The 22,720-nt window shown below is 37.2% G+C and overlaps 3 protein-coding genes, 1 non-coding gene and 1 pseudogene across 5 annotated transcripts; 3 read left to right on the top strand and 2 right to left on the bottom strand.

Annotated features, from left to right (window-relative positions):
* Positions 1-1,284: 1,284 nt before the first annotated feature.
* On the top strand, positions 1,285-3,820 carry LOC137711522 (glycosyltransferase family protein (DUF23)). Its single transcript, XM_068450761.2, has one exon. The coding sequence runs from the start codon at positions 1,542-1,544 to the stop codon at positions 3,414-3,416; it is 1,875 nt and encodes a 624-aa protein (XP_068306862.2). The 5' UTR covers positions 1,285-1,541; the 3' UTR covers positions 3,417-3,820.
* A 1,617-nt stretch (positions 3,821-5,437) lies between these two features.
* Positions 5,438-5,510, top strand: TRNAA-AGC (transfer RNA alanine (anticodon AGC)). Its single transcript has one exon. It is a non-coding gene; the product is annotated as a tRNA-Ala (tRNA).
* Positions 5,511-6,067: 557 nt separating this feature from the next.
* LOC137710561 (uncharacterized) lies at positions 6,068-10,630 on the bottom strand. The gene is made up of 10 exons (XM_068449626.2): positions 10,101-10,630; positions 9,513-9,561; positions 9,343-9,421; positions 9,204-9,249; positions 9,001-9,099; positions 8,324-8,392; positions 7,902-8,247; positions 7,595-7,743; positions 6,901-7,327; positions 6,068-6,811 (listed from the first exon to the last, which is right to left on the bottom strand). Exons 1-10 carry the CDS (start codon positions 10,464-10,466, stop codon positions 6,507-6,509), a joined length of 1,935 nt encoding a protein of 644 aa, XP_068305727.1. The 5' UTR covers positions 10,467-10,630; the 3' UTR covers positions 6,068-6,506.
* Positions 10,631-15,174: 4,544 nt separating this feature from the next.
* LOC148696481 (uncharacterized) lies at positions 15,175-18,909 on the bottom strand (annotated as a pseudogene).
* Positions 18,910-19,593: 684 nt separating this feature from the next.
* Positions 19,594-20,864, top strand: LOC137709765 (uncharacterized). Of its 2 annotated transcripts, XR_015963759.1 has the most exons (4): positions 19,594-19,899; positions 20,251-20,365; positions 20,471-20,590; positions 20,718-20,864. XR_015963759.1 is itself a non-coding variant. In XM_068448749.2 (3 exons), the coding sequence occupies exons 1-3, from the start codon at positions 19,742-19,744 to the stop codon at positions 20,516-20,518; spliced, it is 321 nt and encodes a 106-aa protein (XP_068304850.1). In that variant the 5' UTR covers positions 19,595-19,741; the 3' UTR covers positions 20,519-20,864. The 2 variants fall into 2 exon arrangements, 1 of the variants encoding a protein (XP_068304850.1); XM_068448749.2 differs by having other exon boundaries at positions 19,595-19,899; positions 20,471-20,864.
* The last annotated feature ends 1,856 nt before the right edge of the window (positions 20,865-22,720 follow it).

Here is a 22,720-nt window from a genome sequence, read left to right as displayed (position 1 = left end):
AGCCCGGGTCGAGATGTGACATAAGCCATTTTCATTAAAGCTCCAAAAAAAAAAAAGGCACCAAAAGTACAAGAAGTGGACAATATCATGTTATGGTGGAGTCGAGCCTAAGATGTGGTGGGAGCCCAGATCGAGATGTGACACAAGCCATTTTCATTAAAGCTCCCAAAAAAAAAAGGCACCAAAAGCACAAGAAAAAAAGAGGATGATGGATGAGGTAAAAATGATACGGGAAGAAAAAATACACAAAAAGAGAAAATTTTATGAGAAAATAATTATTTAAGAAACAAAAAATGAATTTCCAATTAAAAAAAAAGAAAAAGAAACATGGAGATAGAATTAAAAAGAAAAGGGAGAGCCAAGATACGAAGAAGGAAAATTAAGGAGGAAGAAATACACAAGGAAAGAGAATATTTTATGAAAAGATAATTTTAATTAAGAAACAAATGATGAAAATACGATTAGACAGAGATAGAATTAGAAAAGATAAGGCAGAGGGAGGACACAGAGAAAAAAAAAAGGAAAAATGATAGAGTAATGTTATTCATACCATATTTTTATATCACCTAAGGTGATATCTGTTGTGGACAGCCACATTATTTGAAAAAAATTGTAAAACCCAAGGAAATAAAGGAGAAAGACTCCTCGTATACCACAATCATCATTTAATTAATTAATTTTTCTTAATTATTAATTTATTAAATAATGAATTAAATTTAAAAATCTAATTAAATTAAATGATGTGGCTATCCATATCAAATGCCACATAAAATTGTATAAAAATGTGATACAAAAATAAGATATGAATAACATTGAGTTGATGAAGAGAGTCAAATAAGCGAAGAAAATGGAGGAGACGACCCCAAAATCAGTTGGAGATATTATACAAGAAAAATTAAAAAGAGTTCGATTAAACGTATTTTTAAAATAATTAAAAACACTTGAATAATGTATCGTCACACACAAGCTGATCACACTTGGATAAAAATAAGGAAACGAAAACGACATCGTACCGAAAACAAGTCGACAAATAGAACAGAATACAAGTGGAAGAAGCAGCACAAGCCGCCCAGATTCCCCAAAATCCTTGTCCCATCAGAATTTGACATCTTTTTGTAAATAAATAAAAGAAGTGATATTGACATTTTAAAATTTTATTTTATATTTTTTTATGAGTGTATTTTTTTTAAATATAAAAAATTTAAAATGTAGAATAAGAATTTTAAAGTGCTAATAATAATTCTTATAAATAAAACAGATATAGGCATTCCGTTGGTCGTCGTATTCCATTTCTGACTCTCTGTTTCCTTCCCAAACAAACCAAACAAATTAAACACTCAATTCTTTCGAAACAACACAATTTTTAACAATTATTATCATCTCATTATTTTCCCATATCTCTCTTTAATCTCCTCTCTCTCTCTCTCTCTCTCTCTCTCTCTCTCTAAACCAAATTCAAACTTGAATCCAAACGCCCGTCACCAACGATCCAATTCCAATCTCAACTCGGATTTGGATTCGATTCGAATTTATATTCGACGATGACGATCCAAATAAAGCAATTGTTCCAGCTCTCCTCCTCCCCACCACCACCCCCGCCACTACCTTCCTTAAATTCTCGGCCTCCTTCGTTTCTGTCCCTCTTCGTTTGCTTCCAGGAAGCCATGCGCCGCACACTCCCTGCTTTCCTCCTCTTCACCTGCGCTTCCCTGTTCCTCGCCTTCTTCTCCCTCCACCTCTCCCGCACCACCGACTTAATCCACCACTTCCCCATCACCCTCGCCGACGACCGCCACCACTCCATCGCAATCCGCGATCAGCCTCTTCCTACCCCTCACCGCACTCGCCACGACGTCTCCTCCGTCACGAACTCCTCCTCCACCGCCATATCCACCGTCTCCGTTCTCCTCCCCTCCTGGGAGATCCTACTCATTGTCTCTCCAGAGACTCCACTTCCATCCGCCGGAGGCAACACCTATGTTTGTCTCTTCCAGAACAACGACACATCTGACGCCAGGCTCTCCAAACCGTTGCCGTTTACGAACCGGACGACGCTGGCGTGCCCCATGCCCAACCGAGTGAAGCGTCTGCGCCCGTTTTACCAACCTGCGTTGGCCAAGTGCTCCGACAAAGACACGCTGGCGCCGGGTTCGAATTCTCCGGAGCTGATGGTCCGGTGGAACTTCATGGTCTACGAGTCGTTCTCGACCGAAGACGACGTCTTCCTGTTCGCCAAGGGTTTGAACAACCGCCAGGGCGTCAACCGACCTCCCACCGAGTTCAGGTGCGTGTTTGGCGACATCAACAACAAAAACGCCGTCAGAACCGCCGTTACAAGCTCCGTACAAGAGGTGTTCAGGTGCCACCACCCCAACTTGACGGACGTCAATTTCAACGAGAAGCTCATCAAAATCTCACTGGAAATCGTTGATGCAAATGTCGTAGTCCCGTCCGTTGCGTACTACTCGTGCAGGCCACCTATGGAGACTACTACTAGTGCGGGGGCCACAAAGATTGCTACAACCGTGGGGACCACAGAAATTCAGCAAAATAATTTGGACGAGGTCTGCGTATGCACCATGGTGTACAACGTGGCAAAGTTCCTGAGGGAGTGGGTGATTTACCATTCCAAGGTCGGAGTCGATCGCTTCATCCTGTACGACAACGACAGCGACGACGGTCTCGAGAGTGTCGTAAAAGAGCTGACCGACGAGGGGTACAACGTTACGACGCTGCTTTGGGTGTGGCCTAAGACGCAGGAAGCCGGGTTCTCGCACGGCGCCCTGTACGCCCGGCGTACGTGCAAGTGGGTCGCGTATATCGACGTGGACGAATTCGTGTTCGCGCCGAACTTGTGGGCCCAGTCGGACCAACCGTCGAAGCACATGCTGAAATCTTTGCTACCGGAAAACAACCATAACAACACCGTTGTTGGGCAGGTTTCGATCAAGTGCAACGATTTCGGTCCGTCGAACCAGAAAAGTCACCCAGCAGAAGGCGTTACGCAAGGGTACACGTGCCGGAGGCGGTTCGAGCAGCGGCACAAGTCGATAGTGCGGCTGGACGCGGTGGACGACTCGCTGGTGAACGTGATACATCACTTTAAGTTGAAGAAGGGGTACAGGACGAGGCAATTGAGCATGGAGAAGGCGGTGGTGAACCATTATAAGTACCAGGCGTGGCCGGAATTCCAGACCAAGTTTCGGAGGAGGGTGTCGGCATACGTGGTGGATTGGATGCGGGCGCTGAATCCTCAGTCCAAGGACAGGACCCCCGGATTAGGGTTTCAGCCGGTGGAGCCGAAAGGTTGGGCGGAAAAGTTTTGCGAGGTTAGAGACGAGCGGTTGAAGATGTTGACCCAGAGATGGTTTGGGTCTCATACGCCGGATGGCTACAGAATGGTGTGGCAATCATGAAACATATATCTCAATTCATTCCATATATATGTTTTGTTTCCTACTTGTTTTTGTTACCATGGCGATGGCAGCCATGGATGCGAGTTCGAAATGCAATTGAAAACAATGTGCAGACACAAGCTTAGGTATGTAGCAGGAGTTCAAGTTTGTCACAAATGTATACATAATATTTAAGGCATAGGATTACATGGTGGGAAGTAGTTCTAGTTGATGAGGTGGGATTCTTTCAATTTCTTGTTCATTCTGTTCATCATGTTTGTTTTTTTGTATAGGATATAGATTTTATTCCTGTGATTAAGGAGAGAGAGGAATTTTTTTCCCCTCCATTGGAACCTTACAGTCGATTTTTCTGGTCCCTTGCTAGTTGAATGTGAAATTAAGATCAAGGAACTTCTAATTTCTAATTTTTTTTTCATGTGTATTCATTTTCAACAAATTATTCAAATTGTTGACATGCGATGCGATCTTAATTCGTAGTTGAGATTAACTTACACACCTAAATGCATAATTCTAATGATATAACCAGTTCTGCGAATGCTGCTTACTACGTATTTAAAACTGAACAAACTAATTAGTAGATGTTTGCTATCTGGCATGTTTGATTGCATGAGAGTAATATCAACAAAAAGGTCAAAATGCATGATGAACAGTGCTTTTGCTTGACATGCATAAATGAAGGAATTCGCCCATCAATTTTTGGTTCTATTTCAATCAGGTTATCATCACGGGTACTGTTACATTTACTATCTATTTGTACCATTTCTCTAATAGAAGTAGACCTACCAACACATATGGGTCTCACATCTGTTTTAACATCGAAAAGAATCCTCCATCCAAAAACATAAAAGAGTAAAGAAAAGAAGAAAAAGAAGAAAATATAAAGAAGAGCTGCAGGCTGTCTGAGTCTTATCGGAGTCTCAAGCAAACGGTTATTCTCGGTTTTCCTTCCACATGCAGATTCAGGAAGTCTTTTTCTAGACCACGCAAAGAAGCATAGCTGAATTGTTGGCCTTGCATACAATACTTTATCCGCTACCAGCCAACTACATTCTCCAAGTACATAAATATTTAGTTATGATTTAACAAGACTAGTATTTCGAGTACTAGCGGGCTCAACGAGGATTTGTATGGCATGGATATACGATCTTACTGTAACGTCTCGTGTTAATAATATAAGGATATGTTTTCATTTTTTCACAAAGACTTTGTATCATTGGCACAAGACTCCACAACTGTATATTATTCCAACTTTTTATGTTCTCTCTAACTTTGCATCCCTTTGTTAATGTTTCTATTCGTATTTGATCATTAATAAAATTAGTTTATCATTAGGAAAAAAAAAAAAAAAAAACTTCTGTCTCTATGGACATTTTACAAGTTTAAAAAATTTCATTTCTATTTTAATTTTCTTCAACAAAGCAAGTAAACCCGCTCTTTGACAACCCAAGAATCCTGTTTTCATTTTCAAGGGTTTGCTAATTAGTACAATTCATGTGTTGGTAAGGTCGGGTCTATGATCATCTGTCTCTGATTTTAACTTTTCAACTTTCAGGCATCAAGATACGTTTCAAACGTGGATGAACAAGAAATTAGGTCCTACACAAGTTTTTTCTTGTGGATGAAACATGGTTGACTGAGCTTGGAAAAATGAATAGAAAATAAATTTTGCTTCAACTTCACCTTAACTTGCAATGCACGTTTCGCAACAAAACTTTAAATAAACCATATAAAATCCCAACAAAGTGAGTTGATAATTTCAGCCTGCAATTGCGGATATCAATTACAATTTGTAATTAAATGTGAAAGAAGCAAATGTGTGGGTTTTCTTCTCGGGGTGTGATATCCACACACCCTTTTTTACTTCGCTCACACCTTTTTAGTTTTCGGCCGTCGGATCAGATGAATTGAAGAAGATCAACGGACATAAATTAATAAGGGTGTGTGAGAAGTAAACAGGGGTGTGTGAATAGCACACCCCTTTCTTCTCTGATAAATGTCAAGTGATGACAAGGATCAAACAAGGGGATGTAGCTCAGATGGTAGAGCGCTCGCTTAGCATGCGAGAGGTATGGGGATCGATACCCCACTTCTCCATCTTTTGTTTTGTAAACATTGATTTTGACACCGAATGCCAATGCCTCATTCGGTAAAGTTTGGGTGGCGGTGACCTCAAACTCAAAGCCCTTTTTTTCAACATCATCCTCCTCCTCGTCGGTCGTCTCAAACTCCTCCACCGCCTTTCATGAAAATATTTACAAAACGTGAGGGCCAACTACTTGGAGACTCAATTAAAATGAACATAAACGACTACCCATTTCGTTGGCTAGTTTCTTCCATCTGCAGTTGGCAAAACTTACTACAAAATTACATAACCTACTCCGGACTCGTTTGACATTGTTTCTTAAACCGTCAAAAGTGCTTTCAGATAACCAAAGATATTTCCCACATCGGTTTTAATAAAAACTTAAAAAATACGGCTGTATTAAAAACATTTTGAAGTGCTAATCCGTAAAACAATTTTGTCGTGTTTCCTTAGGATGCTAATTTTTACGCACCCTTCTTAACCTCTCACACACTTTTTCTATTTTTTATCCATCTGATTAAATAAATTATACAAAAACAACAAATAGATTATACATAGTTGTGCAAGAGACGAAAATGTGTGTTTATCATTCCCGTTCACGGTCCCAAAAAATAAAATTTCAACAACAGTGCTTATACAGAAGCTTATACTCGATGTCTAATTCTCCCATAGACATAATGGGATCCAACAATCAGGATACTCCTCCATATCTGAGTCACAATTCAACAAACCCATACTAAATTACCAATGTACATCCACATTGGATTAAATTGCTAAACCAATAAAATTTTAAAATAAAAATGATTAATCTGTACAAAATCTTTTCCCTACCACTTTTAACTGGTAATGATTCCTTGCGGCAATCAGAGAACGACCTTCATAATAATTTTTAATTAGAACGAAAGGGAGATTAAAACAAAGGGGAAAAGAATCCTGATGTGTTAATGTAATTCATTAATCCCTACTGCTTTTTGTCTATATACGCGCCTCCGGCACCCTCACGGTAGTCAAAGCTGCAAAGCTAAATCCGGCTGCTGTTGCAGACCGATTTGAGGTGAGCCGGGTGCACCCAGTTTGACGTTCAAGTCAGAGGGGAATGAATAAGAAACCTGTTTATTGTGTAACGATGAACCGTGCCAGGATGCTTCCCCACCAAGTAGATGGCTAGATCTCGATCCACTTGAAATTTCTGGCAATTTGGCTTCCTCTGAAGCAATATGCTTGATAGGCATTTGATGGATGATGGCGTTGCTCTCGGAGGCCTTGCTGAGCATTTGAGAAGGCACTGATTTGTCAGTTGAAGATGACATCCCTGGTAATATGGCAAGTATATTAACATTCTCATTCGTGGTAAAACATATACAATACGTAAACAAACCTACTACTCGAACTATAGTTTACCAGAGTGATTTGTGAAATTCTGCTGAACCGGGAAAGGAGGCACAGGTCTTATCCCACACGCACCATTGTCAACTGATGCCGCTTCATTGTGGGAACTCAATTGTCTCCTACTTTCTACGTTAACACCACTTTGTAGCGAAAATCTATTTGGAACAACAGATTTTGAGCATAATGTATTTCGAGGTAGAAGTCTGTCTGAGTGGTCATCAGATGCAGGGTTGCTTTGAACCCTCTGTTCCCTCTCACAGATTGAGAACTGTGGCAACCTTGATGTCTCATTTTCTCCAATCCATCCCGGACCAAACTTGATTCCACTAGGCAAAACACTTCCAATTTTCTTTGAAGCAACCTTCCAAGCAATGGGTCCAAGATTTGCAGCAAATCGAGCTAGACTCCTTGCATATCCATGCTCAAATTGTAGACCTACCTGGTTTATATATTGGGGAAAAACAATAAAACAAACACTAAGAAATCATGTTATACAAGAATCATATTTTTATACAAGTCCGACAAATAAACGTATAGTAGATCTACTGTCTTTTTATAGATTTTTGAAGACTCCTATAATCTCCATATTGAAGATCCACTTCTCTATTTTCTAATAGCAAACCCCTTACCCATCATCTTGCACATCACTGAAAAATTCCAGTCTCCCATTCAGAAAAGAATACAAGAAAGTTCTCATTATACATACCGCCACAAGTTGCTTCCATTCTCCTTCACAACCAGAAAAGATAGATGGTTCATCGCCTGAAGCCAGAGCTTGTGTATAAGTGTCACGTCTATTCTCATCTACAGTAAAATGTTTCTTTCCATACTTCAGATCACTCCTCAATACCGAAGCTGCAACCCAAAAAGAAAAAAAAGGAAAGGCTCAACGTTTGTTCAATAAACTAGAGAATCAAAATAAAATCAAGCAATTCGTACAAAAAATAAAGAAAAAAACTGAAACTGAATAAGGGGTACAAATCAGTGAAGCAGGCGCACTTGAAATTACAAACCTGGAAATTCATTCTCCCAACCAGGCAACCAACTAGCACCAGTTTCACCACTAAGATACCCATGGGAGGCCATATTTAATGCATCAGAAGACCTGAACTTATGGGGAGCAGGCCGTCTTAGATTATATGTGCCGGATAAGTTAGAATTCTCTCCTCCAGAAGCAAGAGTAGTTTCAGATACAATTTGAGGACCTACACGATCAACAGGAGATCCTTCAATTGACTTTTTCATGCTCTTGCCAGGTGGCCTGCCTCTCCTTGCAATTTTTGGTTTCGGATCACCATCTTCGTTCACTTGCCTCAAATTTTCGAAGTCCTTTTTTGCGAGCTCTTGTATAGATCGTGCCTAATGAAATAGTCATTGTTAACCATCAAACATGATCAGATTGCCTAAATAGGAAGAAGTGTAAGACGGGCCTAACCTGTCGAAAGTAAATAGTGTCTGGTGCATTATACTCCATTGCATTTGAACATATCAAGAACACATCTTTCTGCAAAAGTTAAACATTAAAACTTAAAAACCTGTCACAACAACTAATTTAACAAGAAAATCAAACCAGAAATAGAGCACGATCATAAGCAATGAGATACCATCGCAGTTTAGTGCACCAAGAATAGAGTTCTCAATAGATTGAATCCATGGTGAATCACACCATTTCTCTATTTCTAACATTCCCGTGATACATCAAGATGCCAAAGAAATAAATGGTTCTTAAAATAGACCAAAGTTAATAACTTGAATACTGAATGGAACGACAAATTGCACTATGTTCTCAGTCCTGGATTCATTTGCCTTCTTTAACTAGCAAAAGACTCAACTTGAATTAGCATGCCTTATATTACAATAATTGACATCTCCGTAATTTCCAAAAGACAATAATCCCTGATGTTCTTATCAATCATACAAAAACCATATCTAGGAAACACCCATCCCTAAACACTTCATTTATTCCTACAGCTGGTGGGGGGAGAGTGAGCAGGCAAGGGAGATGAGAAAGGGAAGAGGACGCAAGTAGCTGGTGACATTGATGCAACTGTGGTGGGTGAGTCCGTGTGTGTCACAACTGAAAACTAGCAAGAAAAAGATTGTAATACGAACCTCAAACTGTTCCAAACTGGAGTAAGCTCCCTGATCTAGTTTTGTCCGCACAGTTCCAAAATCCATTGGGTTTTGAATGATTTCGTGATAATCAGGAAGCTGAACAGACACCAACATGTTTACACCAAACCACGAAATTGTTAATCGTAAAACAAGCTAAGATTAGCATCACAACAAGCAATTTCAATATAAGTAAAACATACCTCTTCTGGATCAACAGGCTCAGAGAACACCCCGCGAGTGTCCTTTCTGCAAGAAAGTTGAGACCAACGAGTGAACATCCATGGCCATTTCAGAGAGTCAATGAAAAGACAAAACAACTTTGGAACCTAAGACACTTACTTTTGAAGCCTATCGAGGATGAACACCAACAACTTTTTGTCTGGCAAAGGTGTCGTGGGACCGGACTCAACCTGCGACCCTGTCCACAGGTAAAAGTTGACAGTCATTAGAATTTAACCCCCGGGAGAGAGCTTTTGAGCAAGAATTGGGATTGACTAACAGTGTCATACCATGTAATATACTACTACTGTCCGTCGCTTTCAAAATCTCTTCTTGGCTCTGCAACGCAATAAAACCATTAACAACAATGTCACTGCTAAAATTACCATTAACACAAACAAATCATATTTAATTTATAACTTAATTTTCTGCAATCATTGGAAAAGTAAATGAACAAATAAATCAAGAAAAGACAAAGTGAAGCTTTTCAGACAAAATGGTGTGCGTCTTTCTATAGTACAATTTAACCAGATGAAGAATTTAAATTAGGAAATAAAGAAAAACTGCCCAGATTCCAAATATATAAATAAAAATTAAATAATGTCCAAGTCAAACACATCCCCCCACTACTCCATTCCGTCTCCCCAAAAACAACTTCTGGTTTTCGCGCGAAAATCCCTAAAAGATTCTAATTCCGAAATAAAGCAAAAATATATAAATTTCATTACTTTTTCAAAATTAAGCAAAATAAACAAATAATTTCGTTACTTTTTTCGAAATTAAACAAAAATGGAGAGAATAAGTGCAAAAAGGACATGGGTTTGTGTTTAATTTTGAGAAAAGCAAAAGGGTTTTAGGATTTGTAGTGTGATGATCACCATATGATTAGATCCGTGATGGATGGTGCTGATCTTGAGAGCGGCCCCCGGATCCTCACCACCCGCGTTCGAATCGGAGCCGAAGGGGCCCGAATTAAAGGGCGACAATGTCGGAGCCGAATTGGGATTAAAAGCGAGGAGGGGCTTGTGCTTCTTCTTTGCGCGCTCGTCGTCGGCGTCGGCATCGGAGAGGGAATTGGACGGCGGGGATGAACCGAGAGGAGTAGGGTTCCGGCGAGTGGATAGACGGCGAGGGTTTGGGGATTGGTCCTGCTGCTGTTGTTGGAGGAGGGCGCGTTTCTGGAGATCCAAGAGAGAAGGACGACCTTTCTTCTTTTTGGTTGGTGGATTATCCATCGTCGTCATCGGCCGGCGCTTCTGTCTTCTGATGCCTCCGCCTCGCCCCCTTCACCTACTATTCTATTCTATCCTCCCTCTTTTCTTTTACTCTCTCTCTCTCTTTCTCTCGCTCCCCCTCTCTCTCTCTCTCTAAATTCCAATTAAGATGCTTTTCCTTTATTATTTTGAATAATTTTTATTTATTAATTTTTTTACCTTTATTCCTTTTGAAAAAACTATTTATCTCTCTTGTTTTGGGTAATGTTATTCGGACTTTCCACATGTATCGTTATATCTAAATCACATTAATAAAAAAATTAAAAAAAATTGTCAATCAAAAGAGGATACAAATTTTATTTAAACTTATAACCTCTTTTTACATTTAACTTAAATTTTAAATATTAATTATATTTTTTACCCTATTGCATAATTATCATCAAGTACATTATGAAATTAATGATAAAACTTAAATTTATCAATAAACTCACACCCTATAATTAAACCCTACCATCACTTCTTGTTAATCCTACATTCATTCCAGCTAAAACCCTAAGTTCTTATAGAGAAAAAAACAAGTTTTTTTTTATTGATAGATGGTAATAAAGTTTTGATCAATCCTCTAACTCCTCTAACTAAGTTATGACTCGACTTATGGAAATTTTTTGTTCAACAACAATTAGATTACAAACAAAACAATTTGGTTTATGCCCAAAATAACAGCTATTGTACTTGAATATGCTCACAAAAACTTTAACCTTCAGAAGATTCAATTATATTCAAAACTCAAGATTTTGATTAAAACAATACAAGTATAAATTACAAAAAATGTAACCTATGAAGATGAATGTTAGTTTTAAACAACTAATTTTTCTCCAATGTTAATAACAGCAGCCTTTGACACACCTTGACCTGGAATGTCTACTAGGACCCCGAATCGAGCTGTGCTGGCCAGCATCCGGAAGGTGACGAAGCCATAAAGTGTGATAGTGTATAAAATGTGAGTAAATTAAAACCTAAAAGTGCTTAAGTACATGAGTGCGCGATAAGCGGGTCTGGACCCATTTCACGCATGATACAGAACATATGTATGGTACAGTAAGGTAAGATAATGATTATACCATCATAAGAGGACATATGTACTAAAAAGTGACACAAATCCTCGTCGATACGGAACTCTGCTGCTAGAACTTGGAAGGGTGCAAAAATAGAAAATGTGAGTGACTTTTCAAATCAATTTCAATTACCAAAGGCAGTAACCCCTCGCCGTAACACCTGTATAATTTCCCAGAAAATAACAGGAGTGACTATAACTCAAAACCATAACCAAAATAGCAATCTCACAGTTATGCCGTGTCAAATATCTCAACAAGAATAAGTAACCCAGGTGAAATAAATCAATATGAAATGGTATGTCAGCCGGATCCACCTATTGTGGCATGTACGGCTGAACCAATAGTTCATCAGCATGCTAGCCAATAGCTCATCAACATGTTAGCCAAAGTCACCTCATGTGACCTGTATGACTAAATCAATAGCTCATCAACATGATAGCCAATAGCTCAATAACATGCTAGCCAATAGCTCATCAACATGCTAGCCAATAGCTCATCAACATGCTAGCCAATAGCTCAATAGCATGCTAGCCAATAGCTCAATAAGTATACCTGCACATGAGTCGGAACCACCTAAAGTGATCTGCACGACATGACTAGGTGTAAATAAACACGCTCAAGTGCTACGATCACGTGAAGATTGTGTGAATAATCGCGGGTCACCTACGAGTCGAAACCACCTATTGTGGTATGTACGCAGGACTGTGCATCTACCTTAGATCCGAGGTAAGCGTAAGGTGTAGGAGGTGAACATCACGTGAAGGACTATGCCCTAGCCACGGGCAGGAGCACTAACGCAGGTTTATGAGCTCTAACTATATCTAATATAACATGTATGACTCATGGACAACCAATACGACAAGGTCGGAGTTGCCTATTATGTAAACTATGGGTTCTATAGATAAGAGTTCTGAGATGTGACTGAATAATTGTTCTAGGTGAGGATCGTTCGTGACATCTTGATATTCGTACTGCGGTGGAATCGGGCCCGGATTGTGGTGGGAGCTCGGGCCGAGATGTGACAGCCTTATTAGTCACTAGTATATATATACAAAGAGTATCGTTTATTAAAACTCAAGGCTTTGTTAGATATATTGACACTTGCCACGAAAACAATTGAAGAATTTGGATATGGATTGGAATTGGGACCAGTTAGTTGAAGAGATCACAGTGGGAGGAGGGACAAAAGACTCATAATGTTTTTTGACTTTCGAGTCTCTTTGAAAACAAAACTATTCAATTTGATAATTTATTTTTTAAATGGGTGTAAAGATGACTTTACATTTTGAATTGGATATGAGTGTATATAATAAGTTGGGTATAAAAAGAAGTTAAACGGATTCAAATAAAATTTCCCAAAATATAATTATGGGCAGTAAAATAAATTTAGTCAAACTAAATTTTTACACTTATTTCAAAACCTCACCCACCATAACATTCTCTAATTTTGAAAAATAAAATATATAAATAAAAAAATAATAAAAATAAAAATAAAAATAAACTTCTCTCGAATTCATATACTTATTTTCTCCCTTTTTTCCTTTCCATTTAAAAAAAAAAATTATCTTCACAAACAAAATGTGAGGCATATGCTAATTAATAAATAAAAAATAAAAAAAATACAGAGTCCACAAATTGGGGTGGGCTCACTTTTACCGCAAGACGGCCCAAAATGACTGTCCGTCTAACCCTTTGAATAAATTGGGATGCAAGTGATACAAGAGAAATCATTATCTAGGGTTTCCCCTTGTCAGATCAGTTTTGTCTCTCTCTCATCTCATCTATCCAAATCCAATCTCTCGGTCTTGCTTTCATTCTTGCCATCTGCAGGCAGGTATGTTGTGGTTGTTGAAAATATTACAGGTTATTTATTGACTGGAATAGTCTGTTTGCCTAGTTGTGCTTATGTGCGGGCTGCTTTACAACTGCTACATGTTTCTTGCGGACTACTTTTGCTTAATTGACGAGTCTTTCTTTCATTGATCCAGCACATCAGGTTAAGGGAGAATTTCTCAAGTATAATGTCGCTGAACATGGACTGGCTGTTGTATTTGAACATGAGCAAACATCTTTACGTTCTTGATGTTAGTAGATGGCTGGATTGGTACTCTAATGAGGACGTTAAGAAGTCGTTTACTAGGCCTGAGTTTAAAATTGCCTGTAGTCGTCAATCTGTTGTTGAGTTTGAAGAATTTCGTTACATGATTGCGTATTCGGAGCCGTACGTGGTTGGGGGTCAGTTGTCACCCGATTACATAGTTAAAGAAAGGGCCAACCTTGCTGTTGATGCACCCTTGTCTGCTCCCAAGCTTGATCCTTGTGTCGTCACGATAGACGGTAAAATCTACGTCCTTTCCTCACGCTTCTATGATGGGTGCATCAAGGGCAAAAAACCTCCACTCCTTTTTGAGGCCTTACATCCAGGATCCGATACGATGATTGAAAAGTCCTCCCAAATCCTCCATTCATCATTGGTCGTACGCTCAACTCCTCTTGTCCTTTTATCGGTCACTACGGCGTGTGGGGCCAGAAGCTCATTGTTAAGGATCCCGTTACGGGCAAAAACTACATCTTCAACACCCATGAAGAGAAATGGGAAGAAGCATCGGACATCCCGGACGCTACCGTCCCTTGTTCAGCACAGTTCAAGCAGTTTCTAGTTTCTGTCGAAGATGGGCACGTGTATGCTTATCCATTTGATGAGGCCAATGGAACCCCCCGACGTGTTGCAGAGCTGGTTCAGCTTGAGAATATCATTTTCCGTTACCCAAGCACTTACCCTCCATTCATTGCCAATTTTGGTGATGACGGTCTTATGTCCGTAGTGTGTTCTGGCATTTATAAGGAGCGGCAGCATCACAAGCTCTCCTGGGCACGTGTAGTGGTGTTCCAATTGTGCATCGAAGGTCTTCCTCCTAATCAATTCGTCTGTGTTGATATCAAAACAAAAGGAACATTCTATATCGATTCGGATCCAAGTCCAACTTCTGGATGAAGTATTGCCTACCCTACGGCAATGATGGTCCAGACATCTTCCAGCTACTTACCACGTAAGCAATTATTTTTATGTCCCTTGAGCTTACGAATTCAATCGTTCAGAAAATGGAGATTAGTTGTGGGATCCACTCAAAATAGAATTTGAATGATTTGAATTGTTTATTTTGTAAGTCTCGATTCATATATCATCCTTGCAAAAATTCAATTTAATTAGAAACCATTCGCCTATTTAATTATTACTATGAAATTTTAATGTTTCTTAGAGAACAAAGTGTTTATCAATTTTTTTGAACTCAATTAGATGCCTCAAATATTTTCAATTTAGTTAACAGTTTGCATGAGGATGCATGGACATGGACACGGACACGGATAAAGGGATACGACACGGGAACACGTTAAATTTCTAAAAACAAGGACACGATATGTCAGGGATACGACAATTAAAAAATTATATAAATAAATAAATATATCTAAAATATCATTCAAATTTATTACTCAAGTTTAAATTTATTTCAATAAACTCCAAACAATTAGAAAGATAGTCCATCCAACAAGCAATTAGTCTTCAAACTTGAAAAATTAAAATGAACATCCAAACGAAAAAAAAAAACAAAAAAAATAAAGTCTCATTCAACTTCCACATTCATGATGTCTCCTCCAGTAACTAAAGTAATCTCCAATGATGGTTCATCAAGTGAAAGGTTAGCTATTTCAAGCATCCCGACACTTTCTTCACCCAAGTTTTCAAAGCCATCTCCTCCAACATCCCACAATTGAGTAATACCTTCTTTGTAGGTCGAGCTATTCCTTGATAAAAGACAAAGATTATTATGCACAAATACCAAATCCTCGGCTCTTTGTGGCGTAATCTTGTTCCTTCCTAAAGAGTGAATAAAACTCTAAGTGCTCCAATTTCTTTCACAACAAGAGGAGGAACAAGGTTGTCCAAGTAGCTTCAACACTATGGATTGGAGACTAGGTGTAGAAGCTCCATGGAATCCACCACATCACTGGTTCCAAATGAAACCTGTCATTCATAAAATCAATAGCTCCAAATTCATTCAAGCACATAGAGAAAGAGGCATACTCCACATTGATATTTCTTCTAATTTCCTCATTGGAAAAGTATCTCTCAAAGCACTTTTTCATTTCAATTGTAAGTTCAACATCTCAGTGTGGAGCAAGACAACTAGGGTTTTCTTGGAGCCATTTTGAACTATAATACCTAAACTAAAAGAAATAGTAGTTTAAAAATGTACTCATAATGCTAAAGATTAATTTAGAAGAATTTATAAGGAAGTTAGCAAAATCATTACCTTGGATTTAATGAATGTGCCAAACAATGAAGTGGTGTGCTACTTTTAGTCCATCGCTCCAATAAAATGTGATACACCGCATAAAAAAAACTGCATTTTTCATGTAATGCCTTGTGCTCATTCCTGTATATAGCAGCATTAACCTTTTCAATCATAACATCCCACCACTCATACACCAAGTGAAGACAAGGTTTATCTGTGTCAGCCATTCTAATAACCTCATATATTGGAGATGTAAAGAAAAAAATATAATCAATATTCTCCCAAAAATCCTCATCCAATACCTTTTGCTTCACCATCATTGCTTTTAACCAAATCATCTTCTTTGTACAAAGCCCAATTCGGGCTAATCACCATTTGTTGCAAACCTTCCTTTATTTCGTTAAATCTTCTAAGCATCACAAGTGTGGAAGCAAATCTAAAAATTTTAAAAATTAGGAAAGTTTATAATTGAATAAGGGAAAAAAAAGTGGAGAAAACAAACCTTGTTTCGGCAATGGAAAGTAACTTTAGTTTGCAATGTTCATTAAACATGGACAATCTCATGCTATGGTTCATAATTAAAAAATTTATGGGCCAAGCATCACTAGCAATAGTTGAAATCCAATTGCAGTCATCATACGAAACATCTGTTAGTTTCGGAGAACATATACTCTTCACAACAAGATTAAGAGAGTGAACAACACAGGGTGTCCAAAAGATATGGGGATAGTGGGCCTCAATAAGTAACCCATTAGCTTTACAAACAGGGGCATTATCAGTGATTACTTGAACAACATTTTCATGACCAATTTCTTTAATAGCTTATGCAAGGAAATTGGCGATACAATGTTTGTCTTTGTATTCACCTTCGCAATTAATTGCCCTTAAGAACATTGGCCCGCTTTCACAAGTTGCCATAATATTAATACGTGGTCTCCTTTGAGCATTTGCCCACCCATCACTGCAAACACTTACTGTAATACCCTGAAAATTTAAAATATATGTATATGTGGAGTAATTGAGAATAAATAGATTTATGGTTATGAAATTCGAATGGGGAAAATGTGAAATTCTGCTTCAAGATTTCATTATTAATTATGTCGTATAATTTTTCGTTAAGTGGAAAATGATGAAATTGCCCTATTGTATTAAACGGATTTCCTTGCGAATCCTTTCATGATTTTCCAGATTTCTTTACATATTCGAATAGTACGTTTCGATACGGACGCATGAGCGCAAATGAAATGTGATTTGGAGTTAGGACGAGCAAGTTACGAATTTTCTAAATAAAAGGACATTTTAGTAAATTCAAGTGGAACTTTCTGGAAGCCAATGACTTCATTTTTCTCCTTCCCTGCGTGAGAAACCAGTAGTGAGGAGGTGGCTGCTGTGTTCCTCTTCCCTTTAATTCTCCTTCACTCCAAAAATTTCAAGGAATCATAACTTTCTCATACGGTAACGAAATCACGCACAGTTGAAGCTTATGTATTTGTAGCGAAGCCCTCTTCAATTTGATATGGAACCAAGCATGCCCGTATGTTGAAGCCTAGAAGCTTTGACGCCGATTCCGGCTAACCTCACCGGAGATAGGTCTCGACCCAAGAGAGAAAAATACTTCTCTCTTCATGCGCTTTCAGGATATCTAAGTGGATCTTCCGAATTTCAAGTTTCCTTTTCCAACAAGTTTGAGATTTATGTGTTTAATTTGAATTTCTGGTGTTCTTGTTGAGGAGTTGTGGTGGTAACATTGATTTAGGAGCTTAGTAGCTATGTGGTAGATTGATGAACAACTTTGGAGGGCAGGACAAAAACAAGAAATGGTACATACTTTAATTTTATTGAATTGTTTGTAGTCTTTAGCTACAAGAGGAAGAATTAAGCATGGTATGGGTAAGCTAACACATAGAAATAGAAGTTAAATATGATTCCTGGATAGTTTGGGATTGCCTGGAATTGTAAATTTGATTAAAGGAGTATGGGTTTAACATTGCAGAATACTTGTTCATTTTACAAAGAGAAACTATGTTTCAAGTAGCCTACTTTGGCTCTTGATTTCTATGTCCTCATGAGTTCCTTTAGATCTAATATTGTGTGTTTTGAAATTAGACATGTTTGTGATCAAAACCCATATGATTTCACTAAATTCTGTTGAATTTTGATTGATCAAAATTATATCCAAAGTTGGGTCACTGGGCTGCCAGACAGCAGCAGAAAACTGGATTTCCAGTTTCAAGACTCTATTTTCTTTATGGCATAACTTCCAATTTAGAACTCTATTTTCTACAAACTTTATATGCCTTTAAAGTACATAACACAAGCTTTAAAACCCATATAATATTATACAATTTGGTTTAGTTTTGAATGCTCCAAGGGGAACCTAAACTTGGTCCAATAGTGTTGTTTTTCTGCAGATTTTGTGGAGAGATGTTGTTCTAGAATGCATAATGACGAACTACGAATGACTTGATCTCTTCGCAGGGTACGTAGGTAGTCTAACGAGACGGTTAGATGCAGCCATAAAAATAACCCCAAATTTAATATTTCGCTGGATTTCTTTTAATGAAAGAAATTTGTTATGGTTAATAGCGTAGAGATTAGCCATGACTTTATTTTGGCCTATCATCGGATTTAGCTTCCGAATTAGAAATATTGGGATGTTACAATTACACCTTTAGTGCTCCATGTGCACTTGATTGGTTGGCGGCACCGCTCAATGTGACTCTTCTCTTGTTGCAGAAGAGTAGTTCTCAGTGCGTTGTAACCCGGTGGAACATACCCTGAAAGTGTAGAAGCACGAACATTTGAGTTCCGATAGTGTAGATTTTTTGCTAGGTTAAATGATAAGCCACTTTTATAAAATATCCTTGCAACTTCATCATCACATTGATCTCGAGCCTCCTTGTTAAAAGCTTTCCTGAGAGGCCCACTTGTTCCCTTTTTCTTATTTGGATCAAGATTCGCTTGAGGTAGATCATAACATAAAGAACCAATATTGGGCAACAAAACATGCTTAGGAGCATAACTCTTCAACTTGTATTCACACTCTTGGACTAACTTTTTCATTTCTGCAAGAGTTTCATCAGTAACCTTGTTGCAAGGCGCAATCCCGTTTCCAGACATTTTTTACAAATGAAACTTGACCCTAGAGTAGGATCCTTTATAAGTTTTTTTTTGACAATAATTGCATTCAAATTTAGTATTTCCTCCTCCTTTATTTCCCACTTTTTCGAGCTTTTTGACATACTTCCACAACGGAGCATTATAATTTTCAACAATCTCATCCAGATTAACATTATCATTCGCATGATTATCAGAGTGATTCATTTTCCTAAATTAACAAACATATAAACAATAAGAGTCAATCCACTGTATAAACAGAGACTATTACATGAGAAATTTATATTAACTTAAGAGATAAAAAAATGTATCATGAAAGCATATACATAAAATATTATAATCTAAATATCTAGATCACTGTATTTTCAATTTACATAACAGATAAGCTAAATATCATGAAAGCACAATAATATCTAGACCACTGTATTATAATCTAAATATCATGAAAGCATAATAGTATATTATATTAATTACAATAATAATATTTTATATAAAAAGCAAAGGAAATTATTATTAGGATTCTAAAAAATCTTGTTCTACACTCCAAACTTTCTATATTTAGAAGAAAAATATCCTTATAAGAATGTAGGATTAGATTTTTAGAATGGGAATAATACTCCCAAACCAAAAAAGTGCTTTTAGCTTTTCCAATTTACATAACTTTTACTTCGAAATTAAAAACAGAAAAGCAGGCTCTTAGTTCCAGAGATGAGTTTTGGGAATCAGATTGAGATGCAAAATTAACGAAGTCGAAAGCTCTCACCAGCAGACGGAGACGATGGAGACGACGGAGCAGTTGCAGACAGAGACGATAGAGACGACGGAGCAGACAGAGACGATAGAGACGACGGAGCAGTTGCAGACAGAGACGATGGAGACGACGGAGCAGTTGCAGACGACAAGTCTGATTTCTGAGGTTCGAGTGAGGAAAAATAGGTAAATCTGAATTTTATACCCCAAATCGTTTTGGTTTTTAGTCAACAATCGTTTCAGTTTAGCCTCGCTCTAATTTTCTTTTGCTCCCCGTATAACTTTGATGCAATCATGATTGCATTGTTTTTTTTTCTTTCCCTTTTTGGCTTTCATTTGTCTCGTGTTTTCTATTTTAAATTAACGGTGGTGAAACCTGAGTTCTTTCATTTTACAGACGTAGTGATTGGAACAAGTATGAAGCTTCCTATATATATATATATATATATATATATATATATATATTAGGCTGTAGTACATTACATATAATCTTAATTTCTTATTTAGTTGTTTGCTTGTTGTGTCTTTTAAAAAAAGATTTCCGCTCTTTGGGGAAGGAACAGAAGCAACAGATGGTCGTCGCAACCGCAAGAAGAAGAAGCGGCCAGTTCTGAGGATGATGAAGCTGCAACCTATGTACAAGAAGAACCCTGTGAGTATAAATTATTATGAATTATTGGAACTAACAAGTTGGCTGGTTTTTGTTAGTTTAATCATGTGGTTGAGAATCGAACAAAATTAATTGTATGATATGCAGGTGAAACGGATCTTTATCACCGATGAAGATGACGTCTGGTGGCCCTAAGCAAGCGATGGGAGAGCAGCTGGGCGAAAATAAGGCAACCTAAGCCTGGCCGACTTGGGCTGCAGTTGGTCGGTGCGAGTTGACGGTCTTCTCAATCAAAAAGTTTCCTAATCCGCTTATCAAAATTTGAGATTTGATTAATACGTACTAGCATATGCCCATAAAGTGTTTCTGAACATTTTTTTACCTTTGTTTTTAGAATGGAAGGAGAAGGAAGAGAACGTGGGATGAGAAGAGAGGAGAGAGTTTATTTTTTATTTTTAATACATACTGCCTATGTTATTTATTTTTGTTCAGTTATGATCAGAGTGTTGGAATGATAATTTTATGAAGTTCTGGTTGACAATTAGCATTCTATTAATATATATTTTTTATTCAACGGCATATATATTTAGGAAAATTTTATTTGAAATCATGTAATCTCTTTTTACATCCAATTTACTCTCTTTACCTATATTGTTTTTTATTAAAAAATTAATCTCTCTTTAAATCCAAATTTATTACTTAACCTACCATCTTAAATCTAATTCAAAATGTTAAGTTATCTTTACACCTATTCCTTTTATAAAATAACATCTATAATTGATTTTATTTTTTTTGAAGAGGCATCGTTGCCCCACCCCCTCTTCCCACTATCATTTCCATGGCTACTTCCCTTTTTTTTTTCTTTTTTTTTCTGTACATTTGCCTTTTTTCTTTCTATTGATGTGCATAAGCAACAAATCAAACAATTCATCCCCTTATATTTATCAACAAGCAAGGAAGTTTATCATCTAAGAACAATTGGTACGAAGTTTTTCCTTAGAATTTTCCAATTATAGAAAGTTTAACAAACAGTTCGGAAATGATGAAAAAAATGAAACCCAAATATTCACCTTCTAAACTTAAAAAAAAAAATTGAAATTAAACGAACAAAATATTCATAAATTTAGTCATATCTCAGTTGGAGGATTCAAAACTTTAAAATCATCATCCATCACCAAAAAAAAGCTTGTTTTTCTCTACAAGACCTATTAGGGTTTTAGCCAGAATGAACGTAGAATAAACAAGAAGTGATGGTAGGGTTTAATGGGTTTATTGATAAATTTGAGTTCTTTTATTAATTTCATTTTGTACTTAATAGTAATTATGTAATATAATAAAATAGATAATTAACAATTTAAATTTAAATTGAGTGTAAAAAGACGTTACATGGATTGAAATAAAAATTTTCATATATCTATACTGTGTAGTTTAGATAATTACAATTTTTACTTTTGTATGGAATGTTTTGAAACTTTTTGACTCGAAATTGACTGAAATCGGATGTTACTATCCAAGTTGCACCCTCAAACCTTCCCAGTGAATCATGACCAACACACATACATGGTATGTGCCTTTTTCATTACTGATTCTACGTGTCACCCTTTTCTACAATTGAGATAAATTAGACCCTACATATTTTCCCTTTCACAATAAATGTTGCTAAAGCTACTTTGCCTCATCCTATAGGGGCAAAGTTCAGATAGGTAAATTGAATGGAGGTAAATTGTTTGCCTTTCTGTTTGGGTGTTTTTTTATTATTTTTTTTATGTGATCATGGTTAAGTTACGTCAACATTTTATATTCCTATTACTTTTTGTCTTATTATCTCTATAAAAAAAATCAATATAAAATGTTGACGTGGTTTAACCATGACCGCACAAAATAGGAGGAGATGAAAGGACATCCAAACAGGAGGGCAGACAATCTGCCTCCAAATTGAATGCCGAGTAGGTTGCCTAAAAATTGTACCTAGTAGCTCAGAGAGGCTCTATATACAAAAACCATAATTAGTAACACAATCCAAGTACAAATTATTCTTGTACGTGAGAGATTTTAAGTTGAAATCTCGCTAAAGTTGAGTTCGAACCAAATTAATGGCTAATCATTGTAAAGCTTTAGCCTACTCATCAGTCTCTTAGTATTGATTATATCGTATTATTAGAACGTACAAACTCCAAAGTTGATTTCCTTAATATATGTGAAAAGGATTGTGTTCATTCAAGATAATCAAAATTGTGGCACTAGAGGAGGAGAAAAACTTCTATTGAAAAAGTTTACAAAATGTGATATTTTGATTCAATAATGTATGAAAAAGTCTAAGAAGAATTTCTCAAAGTGAGATTTTTTATAAATTCTTTATTATCTTATAATTTAATATTAATTTATATACTAACATTA

Source organism: Pyrus communis, chromosome 6, assembly GCF_041283825.1.
Source record: "Pyrus communis isolate YQ-2024b chromosome 6, ASM4128382v1, whole genome shotgun sequence".
In the NCBI taxonomy this organism is placed as follows: domain Eukaryota; kingdom Viridiplantae; phylum Streptophyta; class Magnoliopsida; order Rosales; family Rosaceae; genus Pyrus; species Pyrus communis.
Note: the sequence above shows the minus strand (reverse complement) of the source record. Positions and strands in the feature narration are given on the sequence as shown.

Excerpts from the sequence above, each read along its gene's own strand:
- LOC137711522 (XM_068450761.2), top strand. The coding sequence starts at position 1,542 with ATGACGATCCAAATAAAGCAATTGTTCCAGCTCTCCTCCTCCCCACCA.
- LOC137710561 (XM_068449626.2), bottom strand. The coding sequence starts at position 10,466 with ATGACGACGATGGATAATCCACCAACCAAAAAGAAGAAAGGTCGTCCT. Across the intron at positions 8,393-9,000 it reads CCAGTTTGGAACAGTTTGAG|AAAGATGTGTTCTTGATATG; the intron begins GTTCGTATTACA and ends TAACTTTTGCAG. Across the intron at positions 8,248-8,323 it reads ACACTATTTACTTTCGACAG|GCACGATCTATACAAGAGCT; the intron begins GTTAGGCCCGTC and ends CTATTTCATTAG.
- LOC137709765 (XM_068448749.2), top strand. The coding sequence starts at position 19,742 with ATGGAGACGACGGAGCAGTTGCAGACAGAGACGATAGAGACGACGGAG. Across the intron at positions 19,900-20,250 it reads GTTCGAGTGAGGAAAAATAG|ATTTCCGCTCTTTGGGGAAG; the intron begins GTAAATCTGAAT and ends TTTTAAAAAAAG. Across the intron at positions 20,366-20,470 it reads CTATGTACAAGAAGAACCCT|GTGAAACGGATCTTTATCAC; the intron begins GTGAGTATAAAT and ends TATGATATGCAG.